Source organism: Bolinopsis microptera, chromosome 7, assembly GCF_026151205.1.
Source record: "Bolinopsis microptera isolate Bmic1 chromosome 7, MBARI_Bmic_1.0, whole genome shotgun sequence".
Lineage (NCBI taxonomy): Eukaryota > Metazoa > Ctenophora > Tentaculata > Lobata > Bolinopsidae > Bolinopsis > Bolinopsis microptera.
This window is the reverse complement of record NC_087078.1, coordinates 17,610,233-17,632,619: the sequence shown is the minus strand read 5'-3', so window position 1 is coordinate 17,632,619 and position 22,387 is coordinate 17,610,233. Positions and strand designations below refer to the sequence as shown.

At 39.4% G+C, this 22,387-nt stretch overlaps 1 protein-coding gene across 1 annotated transcript; it reads right to left on the bottom strand.

Annotated features, from left to right (window-relative positions):
* Window positions 1-6,560: 6,560 nt before the first annotated feature.
* Window positions 6,561-15,901, bottom strand: LOC134818163 (uncharacterized). Its single transcript, XM_063827598.1, has 5 exons — window positions 15,775-15,901; window positions 15,352-15,466; window positions 14,986-15,089; window positions 13,851-13,996; window positions 6,561-6,975 (listed from the first exon to the last, which is right to left on the bottom strand). The coding sequence occupies exons 1-5, from the start codon at window positions 15,898-15,900 to the stop codon at window positions 6,927-6,929; spliced, it is 540 nt and encodes a 179-aa protein (XP_063683668.1). The 5' UTR covers window position 15,901; the 3' UTR covers window positions 6,561-6,926.
* Between the last annotated feature and the right edge of the window lie 6,486 nt (window positions 15,902-22,387).

Below are 22,387 nucleotides of genomic sequence, written 5' to 3'. Positions count from 1 at the left end.
ACAGCAAACCATATCCCGGATCCCGAACTTAAGGTGCGGCCGTCGGAAGGCTTCTTTTAGAGAAATTGTAAAAGCTATGTAGTATGTATAATGTGAACCATTATTGAATCCTAATACCTGTAATGAACACTATCAATACTTCGTGCCTCAAAAGTTTGGGGATTGTGGCAAAAAAAACCTCGAAAAATCCCTTAGTTCAAGTGAAATAAATATAGGGTAATCCGTAATTGATAATTGTGACTTGTGAAATACTTTTGAAACGGATCTAAATATTGGTGGGGACCGGAGGTGAAGCATATTATATGTTTTGACACGTGACAGTTGTGCTTATTGCTTATGGGACGTGATTGATGGTAGAAGATAGTTAGTGTCTGTTATGTGTCGCCTGATCCCCACCGGTACTTTAGAGCACATTTATTGACGATGTCAACCCATCGAGATCGTTGCTTTGCGAAGCAGAGCAACGATCGACGATGCGAAGCAAGAAAGCAAGAATGCTAGTTCGCGCGGCGCGTCGAAGCCCTCCAAAAGAGCACATAGCTCGTAGCCACAGCACACAATTAAATGGTAAGTGAGATTCAATATCACCACATCAACTACCTTATCGGTCATAATTATCGCGGACAACTTTTTCACAGACCAAATTTTTCACGGACATAATCATTCACGCTCATGATCGCCCAAAAATATCCAAACAATTGTGAACATTTTTGGTGATTTTTTAATAAGTGTTTTACTCTTTTTCTGAACTCTTGAATGTGACTGAGGAGTGATTATATTTGTCCTAGTATACTAATAAGCTAATATAGTTATCGGCTACACACATATCTACGCATATGTAGGGATACACACGGACATAATTATTCACGCTAATTGGTCTTTCGCGTGCAAGTAATGTCCGTGATAATCATGACAGATAAGGTATAGTTGATAACGAGAAAATCTAGTGCTATATATAGCACTATATTCTCGTTATCACGAATTAAACCACTACTTATTTCTCTAGAGCAGTTTCTCGAGAATTAGTTGAGATCATATTGCGCGAGAGGGCTGTCCTAAATGTCATATTCGCTTTATAAAATAGTAAGAGTGAAGAGAAGCTGAACACCAATCTATCAGCTAGGCACATCTTCTTTGATCTTAAATTCTTTGATCATGATAGGAATATTGATTAATGATTATGCTTAGCTTGTAGCTATATTACTTCAAGTTGCGCTGCAACTAAGGGACGATTATATACTGACTCCCTCATAAGCCATAGAGTAACATTCACTTTCACTTTCACTATGCTAGGAGAGAGTTTAATCTCTGATTGCACAATCTGGAAGCAATCACGATATTAAAGCAGTCTCTTGGGGAGCTCTGTTGGCCACGTGGTCTATCACGTGTTGTTTCACGTGACCTTTCCTTGGAGATTGCTGATGTAAACCTCTTAGTAAAATAGGAAGTTATGAAGCTATACGTAAATATATATTACTGGGTCGGGTGGATTCTCGGTTAAATGTCTACAGTTACAATGGTCAACGTCGTCATATTTGTCTAAGATTCTTGGCATAATACCAAGGGAGGGATCAATATTCAAAATTGAAATGTCCAAGAATCTATTATAAAAAAGGTCTTGTGAACGGACTTTCGAGGGTTTCACGGCCCAGACTCCAGGGCCCAGGCCCAATTTTGCCAAATCCGGGCCCAATTTAGCCAAATTGAGATTGCCTCAATTTAAAAAGATAATGATGCTATAGGGTACTGTTTCAACCTTGCTGAGGCACAGATTGGTGACATAAACTGTTTTTTGAAACATTGTTCCTGAATGAACAGGCCATTCAATCAAAATAAGTTGACATGGTAACCCCAAGAGAAAGAAATCCTGAGGCAAGTCTGCCGCACATCTGTTATACTCATAATAATTTAGTATACACCAAACCCCCAGTAGTAGTGCTGTGGAGCAGTTACCATGGTTACAGTTGTCATTGATTAGTCACGTGGTCTGGTAGACGTCACGTGAGCATTAAATAACACATTTTAAAGCATCAGGTTGGCTGGTTGTAGTAACACATGGAGATGATATCTCGAGAGATGGTAGAGGACATTTCAAATGGTTAACCGACACGAATCTCCCACCATCTGGCGAAGTAAGGAGCGTTTAATTGTCACAGCCTGGAAGGCAGGATCTTTAAGTGAAACCAGCTTTCAGTTACAAGCTCCAATTATAAAACATGACCACCAGCTGTCGTCTCATCCTCACCTTATTGATTGTGACATACTGTCGTATTTATATTCTTCAAGATGGTTTCGGCAAATTCTTCTGTTTTTAGTTTTCAAAAGTTTAAGTAGATTTTCTTCTGTCATTGTAACAGACTTATTAGACCGTGATGATAATACAATTTAATATTATTAGCACAATGGTAAATCTTTACTTCTGGTTGTTATTTGTCTTGAGAGGATCAGTGGGATTTGAGAGGGATAAAAACGATCCTATTTACAGTACTCCTCAACCAAACATACTGGCTTGGAATGCAGGTGAGGAATTTTTGAATTGTTTTCTTCAGAGTTTTTTGTGGAATAATTTGTTCATCAATTTCTAAAATCTATGCTGATCACTGATGAATTCACGGACCAATCACGGACAAGGTGAAGTCAGTATAGACACTGGTAGAAAGCCAAAAATAAAAAGAAGCAGACTATTAAGACATTTCTCTCACAAAATTTTACGGTTCATCCACTGATTCTACCAACTCTGAACTGAAAATTTTACTTACTAAGGCTTTGGATGAGAGTTGGGATCGTGAATTCAGAAAAGAGTTGAGTTTTTTAAAAATTTTTAATTCATAGGGGGATCCTACATGTCCTGCAAGAAGACTAATAAAAATGGTTGTAGTAAGGAAATCAACGACGTTATGATATCATCCACCGTGGTAACAAATATTATTTTTAGAATTATTTTCTTGGATGTTTTGAATGACCGAACTTCGCGTGCAGTAATAAAATTTGCGCACTGCAATTTTTGATTTTGCTACCAGGCATGATGAGACAATGGAAACTGGGCTCTCGTGTTGGAAATACCTTAAATCCGAAGATTAAAGTTGCCACACATTTCAGAAACTGAGAGTTTATATGAAGAACAGTAACAACTACAGTATAAAATTCAATCGAGACGGTATCCTGGCACTGGTGCTCGATAGATCATCTTCTTACAAAATAACAGGTATTCAATATTATATAGCCAGGTGACTTGATTATTTCTAACTTACGGCCAATCCATTTTTCATATGATAAGTGCCTGGAAAATAACCAGTTGAAAATACACATAGCTAACATTATTCTTTATCCAGACCATGATAGGCTATTATAATTGACAACATTTCAGGTAGGATAGCAGCAGGAATACACTGCCTCGAGGAACGACTGGATGTTGAGGTTAACTCTGGAGCAGAATCTGACGAATTGTCTCTGACTTTTCAGGAGGAGAGCGTACTTATTTCTATCAGAAAGGAACAGGTTTGTTAATTATTTCAGATATAACTGAGAAATGATCAGTCACCTGAAAATCTGGCAAATAGGGATAAACTCTGTGTGATTATGGCAATTTATCATGTATGTACAGACCTTCTTCTTGTTCTTCTTTACACCACAGCTAATTCAAATTACAATTTACTCCCAATCCCATATCGGTACCACTGGCAAGCGCCCGACAGCTCTGACCCTGAAATGTGCCCAGGTCACGCTGACTTGTTCTGATGAAATCGGGTGGGGATGGGAAACTGTCACAACAATTGTTGTTTCTGTTGAGCGAGACTCTAGAGTAATTGAGGAGCAGGATCAAGCCTTCCTTATGTTAGGTGAGAAATAGAGATTTTAAATTTTGAAGCTAATTTGATGGAATATCAAACGGAAATCATGTATGCAGAGGTTAATAGCTGTAGCAAGGAACTTTACTTCATGAAAAGAATTTAAAGGTCGATAAAGTGTGCGTGAAGGTTTAAATGAAGATTCGTACGCTCAATTAATGATGCCAGTATAGATTATAATTTCACAGTTTCTTCCTTAAACTCAGATATCCTTACATTGACTTCTAAAATTCTGAGTATTATATGTTCGGGTGGACCGTTGATGATCAGGTATGGCCGGCTTCAAAATCTGGTTACAAAGATACTTGGCCGGATATTATCGATAGGAAATTTCAATCAGTCGCAGTCAGCAAGTTGCCCATCTTCCAGTTTTACTTTCTTCTGGAACTTTAATAATATCGACCGACGTAAAACGTGCCGTCTGCAGTCCAGTTGTTACCATGCCAGCGTAGCAAGGTTCCGGGCTGTAGAGAAGGCAACGACTCGTACATTCCGATCTGTCTTCCCGTCGAAGAGAACAAAGGGCTCGTCCCGTCTCGTGGAGGTGCAGGTAGAAGGAAGGAGGAATTCTTCTGAGGTCTTCGCTTCAGAGTGCTGTGCAGATCCGGACGCCTTGGCTCTACTGCCTTGGGCTGTTCAGCAGCTTTCCGCTTCAGTGAGGAGAGGACTTCACGCTTCTGTGGAGCAGCGTTGTCAGCAGGGTGGTTGTGGAGTTTGGAGTGCTTCCGGCATCGCCAAGCAGAGTAGATGGCTGTATCTTTAGCCTTCTTTATGTACCTGTCCGTGTCCACCAGCTGTTGAGATCCTCTCTGTCCTTCTATGAATTTGGAGAAAGCAGGCTTGTTGGATTGAAACCGATACTCTTCATGTTCACGTTTCAGTATATATACCAAAAGTGCGGTTGTATATTAACAGCTGATCAACTCTCGTACTTGTGATTTTATGTCTCGTATCACTCCCATTGCATGCTCGGCTCACATCCTTGGATACGAGAACCAGCCCCTTTTGGACCTGGCTCACGTCCGTTATGTGAACACATGCCGAGAGCTCAAACACTTCTTAAAATCCTTTATAATACACAACTACTTACTAAACTGTCATGTGAACCCTACCCAGGTTCTTGGTTGTCCGGCTGTTAGGATGGTTATAATATGGATCACATCACAAATGATACGTCACTGATTGGGCCATGTGATGTGATACCTGTGGGAGGCCGGAATGAGAGGTTCCTAGTTGTCGGTCACCGCTATTTATGCAAATGCTAAACAGTGGGATGTAAACTGTAAAGTCAGGTTGCGTTATGCGAACGTGCTAACTGCTAATCTCAACTACAAACTAGTAGTCAATCGACCGATCAAAATATTCGATCCCGATTCGGCAATCCCAATCATAAGAAATTCCTGGATTCCCACAAATCCGGGAAAATTTCGGGATTCCCGAATATCAAGTTATTCCCGGGAATCCCGAAAGCAAAAGTTCTCGTAATATGAGTCATATATTATTAAAGTTCCATTTCGTGCGATACAATAGTTTCGTGAACATTTTTCATTTGTATAATGTTCAAGAGTCTAACTTTAACTTTAAATTTGATCGCCAAATGCATCGTCTTTAATCCAGACAAGTCAATCAAATTTTTGCTTCTATGAAATTTAATTGAAAATCGGGACAAAATATTGGAATCTAAAATTTCTGAATTGGTGGTTGATTACTGATATTCAGGAAACCCGGGATTTTGGATTCCCGATCGACTAAATAAACCTCGACCCAAGCCACATCGGCCAACCTGTAGAACGGTTGCTGGGAATTAACCATCGGTTTGTGCAGATTATACCGGTAAGCCTGTAAGGTTGAATTGGTGCGCGTTATGAATATGGTGTTAAATTACCGAATTTCTGTCACAGTCGATGATCTTTTTTGTTTACTACCATTTAAATCTAATTTCGCGCGCTGCGCTAAGTTTCAGTATTTAAAATGAAAATTGGTCGGGACACACGCGCGTCACACAACAGCAAGTTTGGAGAGAGTACTGAAGTGATTCAGATCAAGATTGGTAATTCGAGCAGAAAATTCCGTGCACTTATGCAACAGCTCAAATAATCAAAATAATAATAATAAGTACTCACTGTTGAGTTTGTATTCTAGCTTCTATGAAGATAAGTATGCATAAAATCATCATTCGTTTAATTTCACACATCACATAAAATTTCATCATAAGACTCCATGGAAACGTTTTCTCGAGAAGAAAAATCGTCAGGATATAATTTGTACTGTCGAATATGTTTCACTTGTAACTACCCTTATTCTGGGAATAGTTATAGGAACATTTTAAAAGGAATATTTATTTAACATTTATTATTCAGGATATTTTTGATTTTAATAAAAATTATTCATATCATGCAATGCATGATCAAATTATTAAATTGTAATATTTCAAGCTTGTTATGATAAATAAGGAGGATTGCCGCTCTACACTTTTATTTAGGCTGCAGCCATGTCATTTGAAGGTTATGACAAATTATATTTCGAATAGGCTTGTTGTCGAGTCAACAAATGACAAATGTAGTACGTTGATAACAATTAAAGTATACCCCTGGTCCAGAAATTTGTCGCATTTTATAGCACATGAAATCATTATTATGATTTATGACAATGTATCACGTCCAGCATTAGTCCAAGTTTTTCCTTACTTAGAACAAAGTAAATTTACATATCTCATCAATTCGATTTAAAAATAAAATGTAAATCTTTCGACAATCATAATGATGTGTAAATTAAATCTTTTCTTAGCAAATAAATCTGTATCTAAAATCTAAAATCCTTGGCACAATGCCATATTAATTACATTGACGTTGAGTGACAAAAATTTCATTCATTCTTATATTCCTTGAATATAGTCTCTCGACTGATTATTGTTGAAAAACATCAGTAATCGCTTTCATCACGAAAAATATTTGTCAGTCCTGATTTTGTAGCCGCCTTTTTTGCTTAAAGAACTATTAAAATCGTCTCAGGAGATTTTTAAAGTTTTGCAGCACATCACTGAATAGCAGCCGAGGAGATCCAAGTATCATTGCAATTCTAGAAGAGTTTAAATAGCTTGTTGCTTGCGTGCATATCATCCACATAACTGAAAACAAAATTGGTGTGTTGAACAGGACTTACCACATATCACAACCTCATTCCAATAACACTCGAACAAAATATTTTTTTTAAAAGAATTTAGCAAATAATATTTCAGACAGATTGAATTTATCGCAACATTTCTGACTTTATTTCAGTCCATGAGCTGATCAGTCCAACAAAACTCAACTCCTACCGTCAATGATATAAAGATCCACATCTATTAGATGTGGATACTGGCGGGGAGGTGATCATTGTTTGTTTACATTAATAGGGAACACATGTTCAGGAGGCTGAGGAGGTGATCATTGTTTGTTTACATTTTAGGTGGAACACATGTTCAGGAGGCTGAGGAGGTGTTACATATTTTGTATTATAGAAGGCTTGTAACACATGTAACGCCTTCTTGTTACCCCCCTTTGAGGACCCCGAATTATTTTCTGAACGAAAGCTCAAAAATAACCGAGAAATCGACCTTCTTATTAACTCATTTTGATGACCGTTTCTAACCTAAAATTGCACGAAAAATCGATTTAGCTAGGTTTCAGAACCTATAAACACTTCCTTATCCCTCAAAATCGATGTTTTATAGGTTAGAATGCAAGCAACAAGCAACATATATTTTGATCCTTCGGTTCTACAGCTCTTGACCTAGGGCTGAAACCGAAAGATCGAGGCAATCCTAACCTTAACTGATCGAACTTGAGCGAAGAGCAGAGTACGACAAAACACAGCAGGTAAGCATCTCATTTTTGTGACTGTTCCTCACCTGTACAACGTTGCACGAGAAATCGATTAAAGTTGGTTTTACAGCCCAATAACGCTTCCTTTTTCCTCAAAATTGTTGTGTTACTCAAACAAAGAACATGTTGATTCTGCAACGAAAGAACAAGGAGATCGTCTCATTAACAACTCAAACAGGTTCAACAGGAAGAGTGAGCACTGAGCAGAGGGACATTATATCGTATGTTTACATTTCTTATCTGTATTTGACCCTTTGTTCACATTGTTATCTCTGCCACAGGTTGGCAATTTCAAGGTGCTCTTATCTGCAGACTGCACCTCGGTACACACGCCATGATTACGTCATACTGCAACCGGTTGTCTGAAGCTGTTCAAGACGCAGCTAGAGCTGGAGACACACAAATGTGGGACGACTCGAGAAGTATCAAGGAAGGGGAAAGAGAAACTACACAAGTGTGAGACGTGCGGGAACATGTTTGGTTGGAGAAAGAGTCTAACAAGACACATTAGAACAGTACACGATGAAGTAGCGAGACTTACCTGTCCTTACTGTCAATATAGGACTGATCATCAGCACCACCTCACCCAGCATATTTTAACACACACGGGGGATAAGCAGTACAGGTGTACACATTGTGACTATACCACTGTTCAGAAAAATACCCTCACTACTCACATCTACCGTAACCACACAAACAAGACACACAATTGTCAGTATCATGAGTGTGGTGTTAAGAAATCCTCTGAACAGGAACTGTATGATCATATCAGTTCAGAGCATGCACTACAACAATACAGATGTGATGTGTGTCCTATGTCTTTCAAAAAACTTGATGGCCTTAAGAAACACAAGCTGACACACGACGATGATGAGTTCAAGTGTAGGTATTGTGGGAGACGGTTTCTGCGAGCAGACAACCTAAAAAGACATACTGTGATACACACCGGTAAGAGATCACACGAGTGTGATGTGTGTGGTAAGCGGTTTACTAGAAACAGTAATCTCACAGTGCATATAAGAGTTCACACAGGAGCAAAACCCTACTCCTGCACTTACTGTGGTATGGAATTTAATGTAAGTAGTGCAAAAAACAGACATGAAAGTAGCTGTAAATATAAATAACATTATAATATAATATTGTTTGTCTCAAACTTTATTTGTTTGAAAATAACATTTGCTGAATAAAGAAAGTGTAGATGCCGATTGCCGACTCATTTTTAAATTTTCCGAACTGCCCAGTTTTATCAATTGTAACAGCTTTGATACAGAACCGCTGCTCCTCAATCTAATTGTATGCACGTGCAGCACTTCTATGTCAACTTGTTACAAGTTTTATATACTAACTTTTACATTAACAAGATTAACATGAAATGTTCAATTCCTGGATGTGGTACGTTTGGAAGACGGCGTATACCAAAAAGAGCCCTTGAATCAGTGAAGCTCACGTACCCCACGTTAGTTGATTGATCCTAACAGCTTTCATATTCGTACATCCTTGGACACCTGCAATCATCATAAATACCATTATATAGAACACCACTCAAACTGTAACCTCTTTCAGGGCTTGGATTACCAATGACTCGAGAGTATGCGACACCCACCAACAGCGGTACAAGAACTCTCTTTTGGAGGGAATCAGATTCGCCACCATAAAGAATTCTGCGCGAATGGTTTGTGCTCTTTGTCATCGTAATTGTGTCAAACTGTTGTATCCAATTTTAGAACTATCCCAGACTCCTACATTTCATTATTATTCTATAATCAATGTCATTACTTAAACAAATCACTAAGTTTTCAACTTAACCGGTCCATAATTATTACTTCTCACGTCACGCCATCTTAGGTAACGTTGCCCCAACCGTAACCGCATATGAAATATTTACACAGGTTCACCAATACACTGGATTACCTAATGGAGAGGTATTTCTTGCCTTGCTGAAGTTCCTCCGGTCTTATCGCACCCAAACCTCCCTCACCTACGCTGTTACTGGCAACCATCATTCGACCCTCCTGTACGAGGACCAACTGCTCATCACGTTGAAGAAACTGCGAGTTAATCTTCCTGATGATATTTTAGCTGTCGATTTTCAGGTAAGCTTTTTAGTAGCAACAGCGGTAGTTTGGGTAACAGCAGTTGACCTTTCAAATGTTGATTTTCGACTTCTTACATTTCAAAAGAGATTTAAAAATAGATGCAGCTGTTCTAGGGACTGCTTCAAAACTTTTTTCCTATTATATTGCAACGGAACTAAGTTCAGGTAAATTCAGGTATCGAGATCACAGATAACATCGATATGGAGGTCCTGGCTGGATATCATGGTCAACAAATTCAAGACCCTGGTTGGCGACGAACTACCGTCACTAGCGAAGTGCCAGAAAGCCATGCCTGCATGCTTCGCTTCCCATCCCAACACTAGGATCGTGATTGACTGTACCGAGGTATGATTTGAGTCCATTACCAGAATCGAATGAGCGGCTATAACTTTAGAGCTCAGACAGAATTATAACAGTCACAATAGATAAATTGACACAACATTTCACTTTAAACGTGACCAGTGAATTGGTGTTCTCTACAGCAGTACAATTACGGCGGGGTGCGAATTGTGATGTTCAAAATTTCATTTTGTTATTGCAGTTGTAGCAATTGAAAGTTCCTACAATCCACAGGTCCCAATTGAAGCTCCGTCCAACATTGAGTCGAGCGCCAAATGTTACAGCCATTATAAGTGTAAGTTCAGAAGATCATACCTTTCAGTAATGCTGAACTTGCAACGTAAATTACAGATCTTCTGCTTTCGTACCTCATACAATTTCCCCTGCATAATCATTCTGTTCCATCTCCAGCTACGCACACAGCCAAGTTACTAATCGGAATTGCGCCCAGTGGGGTAATCACGTATGTCAGCCGCTGTTACCCTGGTGGCACAACCGATAAGGAAATTGTAGTGGATAGTGCCATACTGCAGAAGGTGACTGTTGGTGACAACGTGATGGCTGACAAGGGGTTCCTCATTCACGACATTTTGCCCGAAGGTTAGTTCCAACCGTGCTACACTCGAAATATGAGATTTTTCTGAACGGGCCCCTATAACACTAACAGTTAAAACCAACTTAAATCGTAGTATTTATATTTTGTATGCTGATTGCGAATCACCCAAATGATGCTCCTCTCGCGAGATAACGTGCTATGACTTATGGTTTCTAATTTCTCGTTAAGGTTTCAGCATACGCTTAAGTTAGAAATCGGGTTTGTGTTAGGGTTAGGGTCATTCTGGGTGGTTAAGGTTTCAGAGCCAGCTAGAAAACGTGTTGAAACGTCACGTAACAGTCTAGTTGAGTAGTTGAGTGTAGAGTGATTAATCATCGTCCGGTTAGTTAAGAATAAGCGGAATAAAAAGCGAATTAAATTTCAGGAGTTACACTAAACATCCCAGCGGGGATGTGGGGCAAGACTCAGTTCACGCCGGAAGAAGTAGCAGCCAGCAGGAAAGTCAGCATCGCCCGCATCCACGTGGAACGCTCTATTGGCTATCTGAAGCGGTACAAGATTTTGGGAAACAAAGTTGTGGCGAAGATGTTGCCTTATCTGAGCGACATCGCATTCGTGTGTGCCCAACTGGTCAATTTGAACCCTGTTTTTTTAAGGGAGGTGGACAACGATTTTTTTAAAATGACCAGGGCTACTTGAATAAATAAAAAATTATGTTATTATTCTGTTCCTGACTGGACGATAAGCACCACAGTCAGTTGGAGGTATATTTATTTAAACTAACTGCAGGTATATTTATTTAAACCTGCTAACTGCAGGTATATTTTATTTAAACCTGCTAACATTTCTTGTCAGAGAATTCGTGTCCTAGTTTTTATTGTCAAACACTTACCGTCCAAGTTAAGTTAGGGAGCACTCATGGGTATATTCCTTTGGTTCCAGTTGGTGTAAACTTAAAGCACAGTTCATCATTTGAAATTCCACTGAGTTGATAATCGCGACCACATATTACAGCAAACTGTACATATTACAGCAAACTGTACTTATCTCCGCAGTTCAGCCGAGACATACTATAACTAAAAAATCATGTTATTATTCTGTTCCTGACTGGACGATAAGCACAGCAGTCAGTTGGAGGAGAGACCTTGATACACTATCAAGATTGTTTGACTATCGTAAACAACCCCCAACCCACCCCCCCCCCCCCCCCCCCAACAGTTAGCATTGTACATGGGCACTGGGCACGGTTGTAATGGTCACGGTTCACACAATTTCTAGTTCTGTATGACGTAATCATGGCGTGTGTACCGAGGTGCAGTCTGCAGATAAGAGCACCTTGAAATTGCCAACCTGTGGCAGAGATAACAATGTGAACAAAGGGTCAAATACAGATAAGAAATGTAAACATACGATATAATGTCCCTCTGCTCAGTGCTCACTCTTCCTGTTGAACCTGTTTGAGTTGTTAATGAGACGATCTCCTTGTTCTTTCGTTGCAGAATCAACATGTTCTTTGTTTGAGTAACACAACAATTTTGAGGAAAAAGGAAGCGTTATTGGGCTGTAAAACCAACTTTAATCGATTTCTCGTGCAACGTTGTACAGGTGAGGAACAGTCACAAAAATGAGATGCTTACCTGCTGTGTTTTGTCGTACTCTGCTCTTCGCTCAAGTTCGATCAGTTAAGGTTAGGATTGCCTCGATCTTTCGGTTTCAGCCCTAGGTCAAGAGCTGTAGAACCGAAGGATCAAAATATATGTTGCTTGTTGCTTGCATTCTAACCTATAAAACATCGATTTTGAGGGATAAGGAAGTGTTTATAGGTTCTGAAACCTAGCTAAATCGATTTTTCGTGCAATTTTAGGTTAGAAACGGTCATCAAAATGAGTTAATAAGAAGGTCGATTTCTCGGTTATTTTTGAGCTTTCGTTCAGAAAATAATTCGGGGTCCTCAAAGGGGGGTAACAAGAAGGCGTTACATGTGTTACAAGCCTTCTATAATACAAAATATGTAACACCTCCTCAGCCTCCTGAACATGTGTTCCACCTAAAATGTAAACAAACAATGATCACCTCCTCAGCCTCCTGAACATGTGTTCCCTATTAATGTAAACAAACAATGATCACCTCCCCGCCAGTATCCACATCTATATGCAATCACGTTATTAAACTGCTGTATAAAACAAATATATTGATGCTGTTTCCCTGGCAACCAATAGACGATCGATCATATTCTCGTTTGGCCTGTGACCATGTTCCAGAGAATTAGAGAGTACTCATTACGCAAGACGGAGAGGGAAATATTTGTCATTTTAAAAATACGATGATTTCTTTCTCCGCTACATTATCCGCTCAACGGAGAAAATTTGTACATTTCTTATTATATAATATAGTCATAGACACTGTACAGTGTACAGTGTACGATGATTATTGTTGCATGTTGTACTGTAAAGATGCCAAAGTGGAGTTAGTGAACTATATCTCATCTATTTCAACGTATTAGTAGTTAGTAGCGAAATTTAGTCATCCAAAGTGAAGCCAATAGAACCTCTTACGGAGGACGATAAGCCAAACTAATGAGGCCTTTGTGATCGTAGAAATTAAAGCCTAAAACATTCAAAACGATGTTATAAACCCCAATAATTGTAAGTATCAAATTGCGAAGTAGGTATGTACCTACTAACCTGCCACACGACCGAGGTAAGTATTGTGTAAAATAAAAAAGGTACCAAATTTTTCAGAAATGAACGTTCACTCAATGAACCGATCTACTCTCCTCTTAATTAACAAGGATTGGCTGGTGCGGTAGATGAAAGACTGGCTTCAGACAGACATGCAGGCAAACATACAGGCAAACATACAGGCAGGCAGGCAGGAAGGCAGGCAGGCAGGCAGGCAGGCAGGCAGGCAGGCAGGCAGGCAGGCAGGCAGGCAGGCAGGCAGGCAGGCAGGCAGGCAGGCAGGCAGGCAGGCAGGCAGGCAGGCAGGCAGGCAGGCAGGCAGGCAGGCAGGCAGGCAGGCAGGCAGGCAGGCAGGCAGTCAGGCAGGCAGGCAGGTTGGCAGGCAGGCAGGCAGGCAGGCGGGCGGGTGGGCGGGCGGGCGGACGGACGGACGGACCGACGGACGGACCGACGGGCGGACAACTTACTCTGTCATTGGGCTGTTGTAGAAGGTGTAAGTGGTTTTATCGTCCCCACGGATTGGTGGTAGCGCGTGTCCCGTCCCCCACTTGGGTGGTTTCTGGTGGTTGAGGACCCCTTGTGAGGGTAACATGCATCTCAACGTCGACCACTCCTGATAAAGGTAGATTTAATATCAGGATCTTTAAATCGGGATTATAGAAAAAAGCTGAACAAGGTTTCGACTTTCGTAGAGCAACATCATTCATCAATTATTCGAGATTCTTCTCGAATAATTTTCAAGACTTGATGTAATTTATTATCGGAGTAGGAAGACGATTTTTGAAGGAGCAACCTTACATTTGCATTCTACCTATTACTCATTTCTCAAGATGTCCACTACATGATGTTGCTCTACCACTTTGACTTATGTCCCTTAAACGCTTTTAACTAGTACCGTTCACCAAACCTTGACTACGGCTTTGTTAACAAGGTTTGGCCGGTGGAGGGTCCGCAGTAGTCCCATTGCCTTAGTATTGCTAAAAATTGCTAGTTTTCAACTCAATTTGCGAGCTGACATTGGTCAGATCGAATTAGGGTCGGTTTTTGACCAATTTTCAGTGTTTTTATGCCGTTGCTTGGGAGATTTCGCCAAGTTTATAATATAACATAGATAGATATCTGGTATATTATTTAGTTGATGCCGGTGGTAATGTTAACGAAAGAATGTTATTACATGTACAGTGAGTCTCTTCACTTAGCTTCACAGAATGGAAAATTAGTTGTGCCACGTTAGTACGTTGCCACAGTCCAAGGTCGAACCTTGGCCTTCGATTTTGAATTTTACCTTATTCGAGGCCATCCTATAACTCTTCTAAAATTTTCAATTTGATCGGCAATTAGGATTTATTCCTCATTATGACTTGATTATAAACTTCATAATTTTTAAACTCGGCGTTCGCTACACCTCAGAAAAGGTGTAACTAACAAGTGACTAATATTATTCGCTTGTTATATATTATTTGACAACAACTTAACAATCTACTACTGTGTGACAGAACTGCACTGTGCTAAACTGAATTTCTGCTCTGTTTAAATTCAGTTGAAATACTATAGTTTTATTGAATACAACACAGTAATCAGAATGTCAAAAGTAGAGCATACCTCACATCGAGTTGCTGGCTTGCTAGAATACATAACCGGCTCCTCGACAGTCCTACAAAAGTTGCGGGGATGGTCCGGCGATGGGGCCAGCCAGTAATTTTCAACTGCAACATTTTGAAAATCAGAAATCGTAGTATTTAAAACATTGATAAGATCATTATTAGAAAAGATTATGATCAAAAAATTGGTAATGTTAGTGCTAGTGTTTAGTGTTTAGCTACTAATTATTAATTAAACTGCACCACCATAAGTTATAACTATATATGTAAGATTCCTAAATCCATGTCAGTTGGTCTAAAGATTGAACTAGCACAACTGCTGTTCATGACATTTTATCATTTATATAATATCATATCTAAAATTAACCTTTGAGGTGTACGCCCTGGTCGCTGTTAATCTTGCGACTAGGCACAGGGGCGCTCAATCTACAGTCCACTGGCAATCCAGTGTACCTCTTCAAAGTCCAATGAGTGGGATTTTCCTGAGTGACGGAGTTACTTACTCTTATTAGACCTCATTGGTAGAAAATTGACTGGCCGAAAGTTTTGTAGAAACATTAATACTGACTTGGTCTTTAAATTTCTTAAATTCTCATGAGGAATTACCTCTGTACAATGTACAGGAGCTTTCAGTTATTTCCCAACTGATGAACACACATCCAAGTAATAGATAGAAATCAAATACACAAGTTAGATTGTAAAATAAATGTATATTGTGGTGTAACCCAAATAATTGTCCCAATAAACAAATTAAATAACAAACAACTCAAATTCTTAATTTCTGGCTCACCTTCAAATTGACAGGTCGCTTGAACGGGTAGTGACCACTTGGTCCAATCTTTTCGGCTCCTTCTACAGGATAATAGGGGGGTGTCCTGACCCAAGGGTGAGAAATTGTCTTGCAATGCTCTGTCATACTTACTGTCAATGGCATCAGTTTGTTACAAAATAGGTATTATATATCTAAACATATATTGTATATCGAAACAATACAATATTTACACTCAGATCGATTTTAACAATTTTTTGAGGTCCAAGATTTTCAAAGTCGAATAAAAAATGTTTAAAGGCCTATCTCAAAATTCGGCTCGAATCAAATCTGTAGGAGTATATAGATTTTTAGACTCGATTTTCAGGACGCACGATTGAAAATCGCCCGCACAATACACATAAGGGCTGACCATTGACCGGCAATTATTTCGGCTAGAAACAATATTTTTCCATGGGACTAAAAGCAGCTGATAGACATCACTCCTCTCATGGATCTGAGAATATTCCCGTAGACAGATCTTCTGACCCAGGGTTCACAGTTCAAACCTGCCCCATATTCATAAAATCTATCCTAGCTTAATTTGCTTCTGAGGGGTTCCTTGAACTGTCTCGGGTCTCAAACCCCGGGCCGAGGATGTGTCTACAGGAATTTTCTCAGGAATTTTCTCAGCTGAAACCCGTAAAGCTGAAATTGAAAGCCCCTCGTAAGGGAGTAAGGGGATCGTCTTTATGGACTAATTTATTGTTTACATAATAATCAGTTAAAAATAAAAACCCCAATGGGCACTTCTGAAAACATAAGTCATAACTTCTAGAAAATATATTAAAATCAAATAGAAAAGTGATGTCAAATGTTATATATCGTAACAAACTTCAACTAATGGCATATTAATTTTTAATCTTTAATTTAATGGAAAAGCAAATTACAAAAAGTTAATAAAAATTAAGCAAAGCTTTGTTCACCAATAACAATATGAAATCAAATTTAAGGCAACATAGCTGCTCACTACTGTGAGCAGTTAGTTTTAATTAGCCCTGCAATTAGTTGCAGGGCCTCTGACCCTCTGATTTGATCCTCCATGTTTGGTTCTCCACCTTTCCAGCTCAATTCCTGACCCTGAACCTTAATAGTCCGTAGGACAGGCATACCACTCGTTTTTGTGAAGTTATCTTATCTATCTAATAGTTACTATACTATCAGTAGTAACTTTCACAGTAAAAATAGCGTTTTGTAGCCGTGTTTATCAGTTTTCTTCAATAGGGCAATATGGAACAATATCGTAAAAAACATTTTTGAGTATCATTTTTTGCTCAATTTGCTATCATTTTGATGATTATTATAATATGACAAAAGACAACAAAATAGGAAAGATTGATTATTGATTGGGAACCGATTTTGTATACTGTTTACTGCAATTAAAGCGATGAAAACTAAATTACAATTGTTATAACTCCATAGTGTCTATAATGCAAAAGAAGAAGCGATGCCGGATGAATTTGGACAAACCATCCTCTCAGGAAATGACAGATGAACTTCCTACTGTTCATGCATCAGACGTAACCGAGCAGGCTGACACAAAAAAATATGATAATCTTCCCACAACCTCTTTTTTCAGAGCAGGTATGAGCACTTATTAAACAATATACAGGGTGGGCCAAAAGTCAGTGTACATACGTATTACGTTGGCCTTAATAGCTCCGCCGCGTTTTATATTTGAGAGCTGGTAGATTATTGAATGTTGCATATGATCTGAAAACATGAGGCAAAACGGATTAGAAATGACGAAGTTATCAAGCATTTTATGTATCTCGTTAATAAAATTGACTGGGTGATTATACACTCACACCTTTTCGTTCGTTGATTTCATCCTGCTAATTGTTATGGATTCATTTATATGATTTATTTGATTTATATGTTTGATATATTTTTGTTTTATTCCAATAACATCCTATAAGCAGTTTCCAACCAATCAGGGCATTTAAGGGTCATAACTCGGTTAAATTGTGAACAACCGACTTGAAATTTTGGGAAAGCACTTTAATTATCAAACCATATGTGTCTAGAAACTTTGAAGTTCCTAACTGAAAGCGTTCTCACTTAATTTGACGAAACTTTCGGGAAATCTAAGTTTGACCCATATCTATAATCTATATTCTCTGAAATTTCTGTGCAATTCTAAGAAGAATTACGTGAGTTATTAAAGGGTTGCGTGTGGGTCACCCTGTATATACAACGTTCCATATGCCAAATCTAAATTCGATAATAAACTTCATATTAGTGCTGCGTGCTGATAAATGTCCTGTTATGGGAATCAATCCACCCACTAGTGATGATAATATATTTTTGTGTTCGGCTGGTTTAAGTTGCAGCCAGCAGTAAAAGAATTGAAAATAAATTCCCTTTACATATTTCCGATCAGATGTGTATGCGCGTTCAAAGGACCATGAACCTGCAAGTTCTTTTTATTTGTTAGTAGAACATTTTGGGCTATACTGTGTACTGGTTCTAGGGTCACGAAATCCTCTCCGAACCTCCACGTGGTGTGGCCTGGTTGGCACTAACGGGTGGTGTGCTCTCTTGTTGAGTACTAAGGTTGGGACTTGCCAACTCAAAGTTCCCATAGGAACCAGGAAGTCAACACTAACAGCTACCAAGCACCAGGAAATTTCTCTTTCAGATATCAGGTTACAAGATAGTACACACACAAATGACGATACGTTAGACACAGATACCTAGCTCTAAGAGCTATTAAATCACCAGGAAATTCTCTTTCAGCTTTCAGGTCCCATCGAAGTCACCCACCACAGAGCTAGGGATTCCAATTCGCTCATCCTGACTACAAGGACACACTGATAATGAGTAGTCTTGGCACTTCTCCCTCCAGTAACCACTTTTCAGGTCTTTTCAGTTAAGACAGCTAATGCGTAAGGGCTGACACACGCTAGACACAGGAACGTGATAAGACAGAATTAGGGATTTCAACTCTGACTACGAGGACACACTGATAACGAGAATTCCTGGCACTTCTTCCTCCAGTAACCACTTTTCAGGGGACCGGGTTAGCTTTGCCACACTCTTTATTTAAGTGTGACTGGACGCTCTACAATCATCTAGTAGCAGCAGAGTTTGACTAACACCCTTACTGGTTCTATTCAGTTTCTACAGCGGAAGTTCTCAACACTCGAAACAGTTCATCTCGGACATCCTGCAGAGATGCTTTATCACAGCCTGCCCCATTACACGGGGAACCCATAGATCTACAGTACCCTGGTGGACAGCATAGCTCACTAAAGCATAGTGGACCTCTTTAGTTCTGAGACGCAAAGCTAACCGGACCAGGAATAAACATCAATGCAATGCTTAGGGGATGCAAATAGGACATACAACGTTTAACGATTTACTCGAACTTTTGATTCATTTTTAAGCTTGAAGTTACATGGTATCAATTCAGGACAGATATTCTTTCTTCAGGTTCATTGAGGAAATCGTACCCGCTATTTGCGTTATACATGGCAAGTATCTGGACTAATGATAAATAAGGATCTCGATCAATCATAAATTCCTCTCAGATTCCCAGGCTGCATTTAAAGCCCTTAACAGCACCAATTTTAACTCCAGGTTCGTTCTGAACATCTCAGACCAACTCAACTTGCTAGGTTTTCTCATCGAGTAGAACTTTGTTCCAAGACATGAAGGAGTATACGGTAAAGAACTAGCGGACGAATTCGCAAGGGACGATCAATCCAACAGTATCCCCATAGGACCAGAACCCTTCCTTCCGAATAGGCCACACTCAGTGACAAAGGAACATTCCACTTGAGATGTTCCTCGGACACAAATATAAATACAATCACCTTGAAACTTTTAGGATATGTTCTAAGGACCATTTAGAAACTTTTGCTCGTTTTAGAATTTCGAGATAGGCCTTTAAAAAATGTAGGAGAAGATAGATTTTTAGACTCGATTTTCAGGGCGCGCGATTGAAAATCGCTCGCGCAATACAATTACACATGAGCGCTGACCTTTGACCGGCAATAATTTCGGCTAGGAACAAAATTTTACCTTGTCATACGTTGTATGACCCGCCGCGCACGAAGTGCGCGGCTCCCCCTGTATCGTCAGGACGATAGTGAAACGACTTGCTCTAACCAGAGCCCTCTCACTTGCAGTACACAGTAGCGCGCGACCGCCGTAAACAAGCGCGTCACGCAGTACGCGTAGGCACATGGCTATGTGAATGAAACGACCGTGGGGGTCGCAACGTGATACAAATTTTACCATGGGACCAAAAATATCTGGTAGATATCACTCCCCTCTATCAGAAACAACTATAAAATCAATTTCGAGAGAAATTTCATAAAGACCCCCCTGCCCCCATAACTGTAACTTGTAGCGCGATGCACTACTGGGTCGCGCGCGCGCATCCAATAATGCTTCTCGCAACCACACTTATGCAGATCGGCGAGATGCGAAGGATTGACATCGTGAATCAAAACTGTAACATAATGTTTGATGGTTGGATATGCTTTAAACTTTTCGGACACTTTCCTTGTAAGTTTACGAGTAAGCTTACCAATTTTAGCGCTAAAAAACCATCCTACAGTTGGCACGCGCGGCTCACTGTCGATGCACGATGGCGCACTACCTATTTGTATTGTATCACGTCGTGACACCAATTGTCATTTCACTTAGTGAGAATATCGATTATCGAAGCAACAGCCAAGATACAGCCGCGCAATCGTGCGTAGCGGGCTTACTACAACATGAAGCAAATTTTTACAGGGCGAATATTTTGCAAAAAACTTGACGGATATTTGATGTTACTCGTCTAAATTTCTTCGAAGTAGCGCGCGCGCTGCTTTCTTCTCGTAGAAAGCGACGGGGCGGGCAAGTCCATCAATTGTTATAACAATGGTTAACAAAAAAACCGGGAGTCTAGCTAGATCTAGATTTATTTCTTTTAATTTCGGAGATTGACCCCAGCCACAAGCCAGCTCATGAGTAAATAGTACAATTTTGCGATGGGTTAATTCAGCAGAAAGCTTAACAAACCAAAAAGCTCTCTTTTCAAAATTCTGTCCCATTTTAAAATATGAAATTTCCTGAACACAAATTTGATAGATTTGATGAACTTTTAGCCCAGAAACCAATTAGTCAGTTAATTGATGATGGTATGAAACCAAATTAAGGTACTGGAAGTCAAAATCCCGAAGAAAATTGAAAAATCATACTGTCCCAAATTCTGTCCCATTTTCAGTTTTTGAAGATGAAATTTCCAGGACCCAAATTTTACAGTTTTGACTGATTTATTCACCCGCAACCAATTAGTAAGTCAACTATGGATGGCATATGACACGATTGAGGTGCTGGAAGTTTGATTTCGGTCGGAGGAAGTCCACAGCAGAAAGCTTAACAAACCAAAAAGCTCTCTTTTCAAAATTCTGTCCCATTTTCAAATATGAAATTTCCTGAACACAAATTTGATATATTTGATGAACTTTTAGCCCAGAAACCAATTAGTCAGTTAATTGATGATGGTATGAAACCAAATTAAGGTACTGGAAGTCAAAATCCCGAAGAAAATTGAAAAATCATACTGTCCCAAATTCTGTCCCATTTTCAGTTTTTGAAGATGAAATTTCCAGGACCCAAATTTTACAGTTTTGACTGATTTATTCACCCGCAACCAATTAGTAAGTCAACTATGGATGGCATATGACACGATTGAGGTGCTGGAAGTTTGATTTCGGTCGGAGAAGCCCACAGCAGAAAGCTTAACAAACCAAAAAGCTCTCTTTTCAAAATTCTGTCCCATTTTCAAATATGAAATTTCCTGAACACAAATTTGATAGATTTGATGAACTTTTAGCCCAGAAACCAATTAGTCAGTTAATTGATGATGGTATGAAACCAAATTAAGGTACTGGAAGTCAAAATCCCGAAGAAAATTGAAAAATCATACTGTCCCAAATTCTGTCCCATTTTCAGTTTTTGAAGATGAAATTTCCAGGACCCAAATTTTACAGTTTTGACTGATTTATTCACCCGCAACCAATTAGTAAGTCAACTATGGATGGCATATGACACGATTGAGGTGCTGGAAGTTTGATTTCGGTCGGAGGAAGCCCACAGCAGAAAGCTTAACAAACCAAAAAGCTCTCTTTTCAAAATTCTGTCCCATTTTCAAATATGAAATTTCCTGAACACAAATTTGATAGATTGGATGAACTTTTAGCCCAGAAACCAATTAGTCAGTTAATTGATGATGGTATGAAACCAAATTAAGGTACTGGAAGTCAAAATCCCGAAGAAAATTGAAAAATCATACTGTCCCAAATTCTGTCCCATTTTCAGTTTTTGAAGATGAAATTTCCAGGACCCAAATTTTACAGTTTTGACTGATTTATTCACCCGCAACCAATTAGTAAGTCAACTATGGATGGCATATGACACGATTGAGGTGCTGGAAGTTTGATTTCGGTCGGAGGAAGCCCACAGCAGAAAGCTTAACAAACCAAAAAGCTCTCTTTTCAAAATTCTGTCCCATTTTCAAATATGAAATTTCCTGAACACAAATTTGATAGATTTGATGGGATTAACTTTTCGCCCAGAAACCAATTAGTCAGTTGCA

What these genes read in the sequence shown, in the direction of transcription:
- LOC134818163 (XM_063827598.1), bottom strand. Translation starts at nt 15,900, where the DNA reads ATGACAGAGCATTGCAAGACAATTTCTCACCCTTGGGTCAGGACACCC. An exon ending in AGCGACCTGTCAATTTGAAG is followed by an intron (nt 15,467 to 15,774) that starts GTGAGCCAGAAA and finishes TCCGTCACTCAG; the next exon opens with GAAAATCCCACTCATTGGAC. An exon ending in TACAACAGCCCAATGACAGA is followed by an intron (nt 6,976 to 13,850) that starts GTAAGTTGTCCG and finishes TTTTGTTTTCAG; the next exon opens with TTATGTGGATGATATGCACG.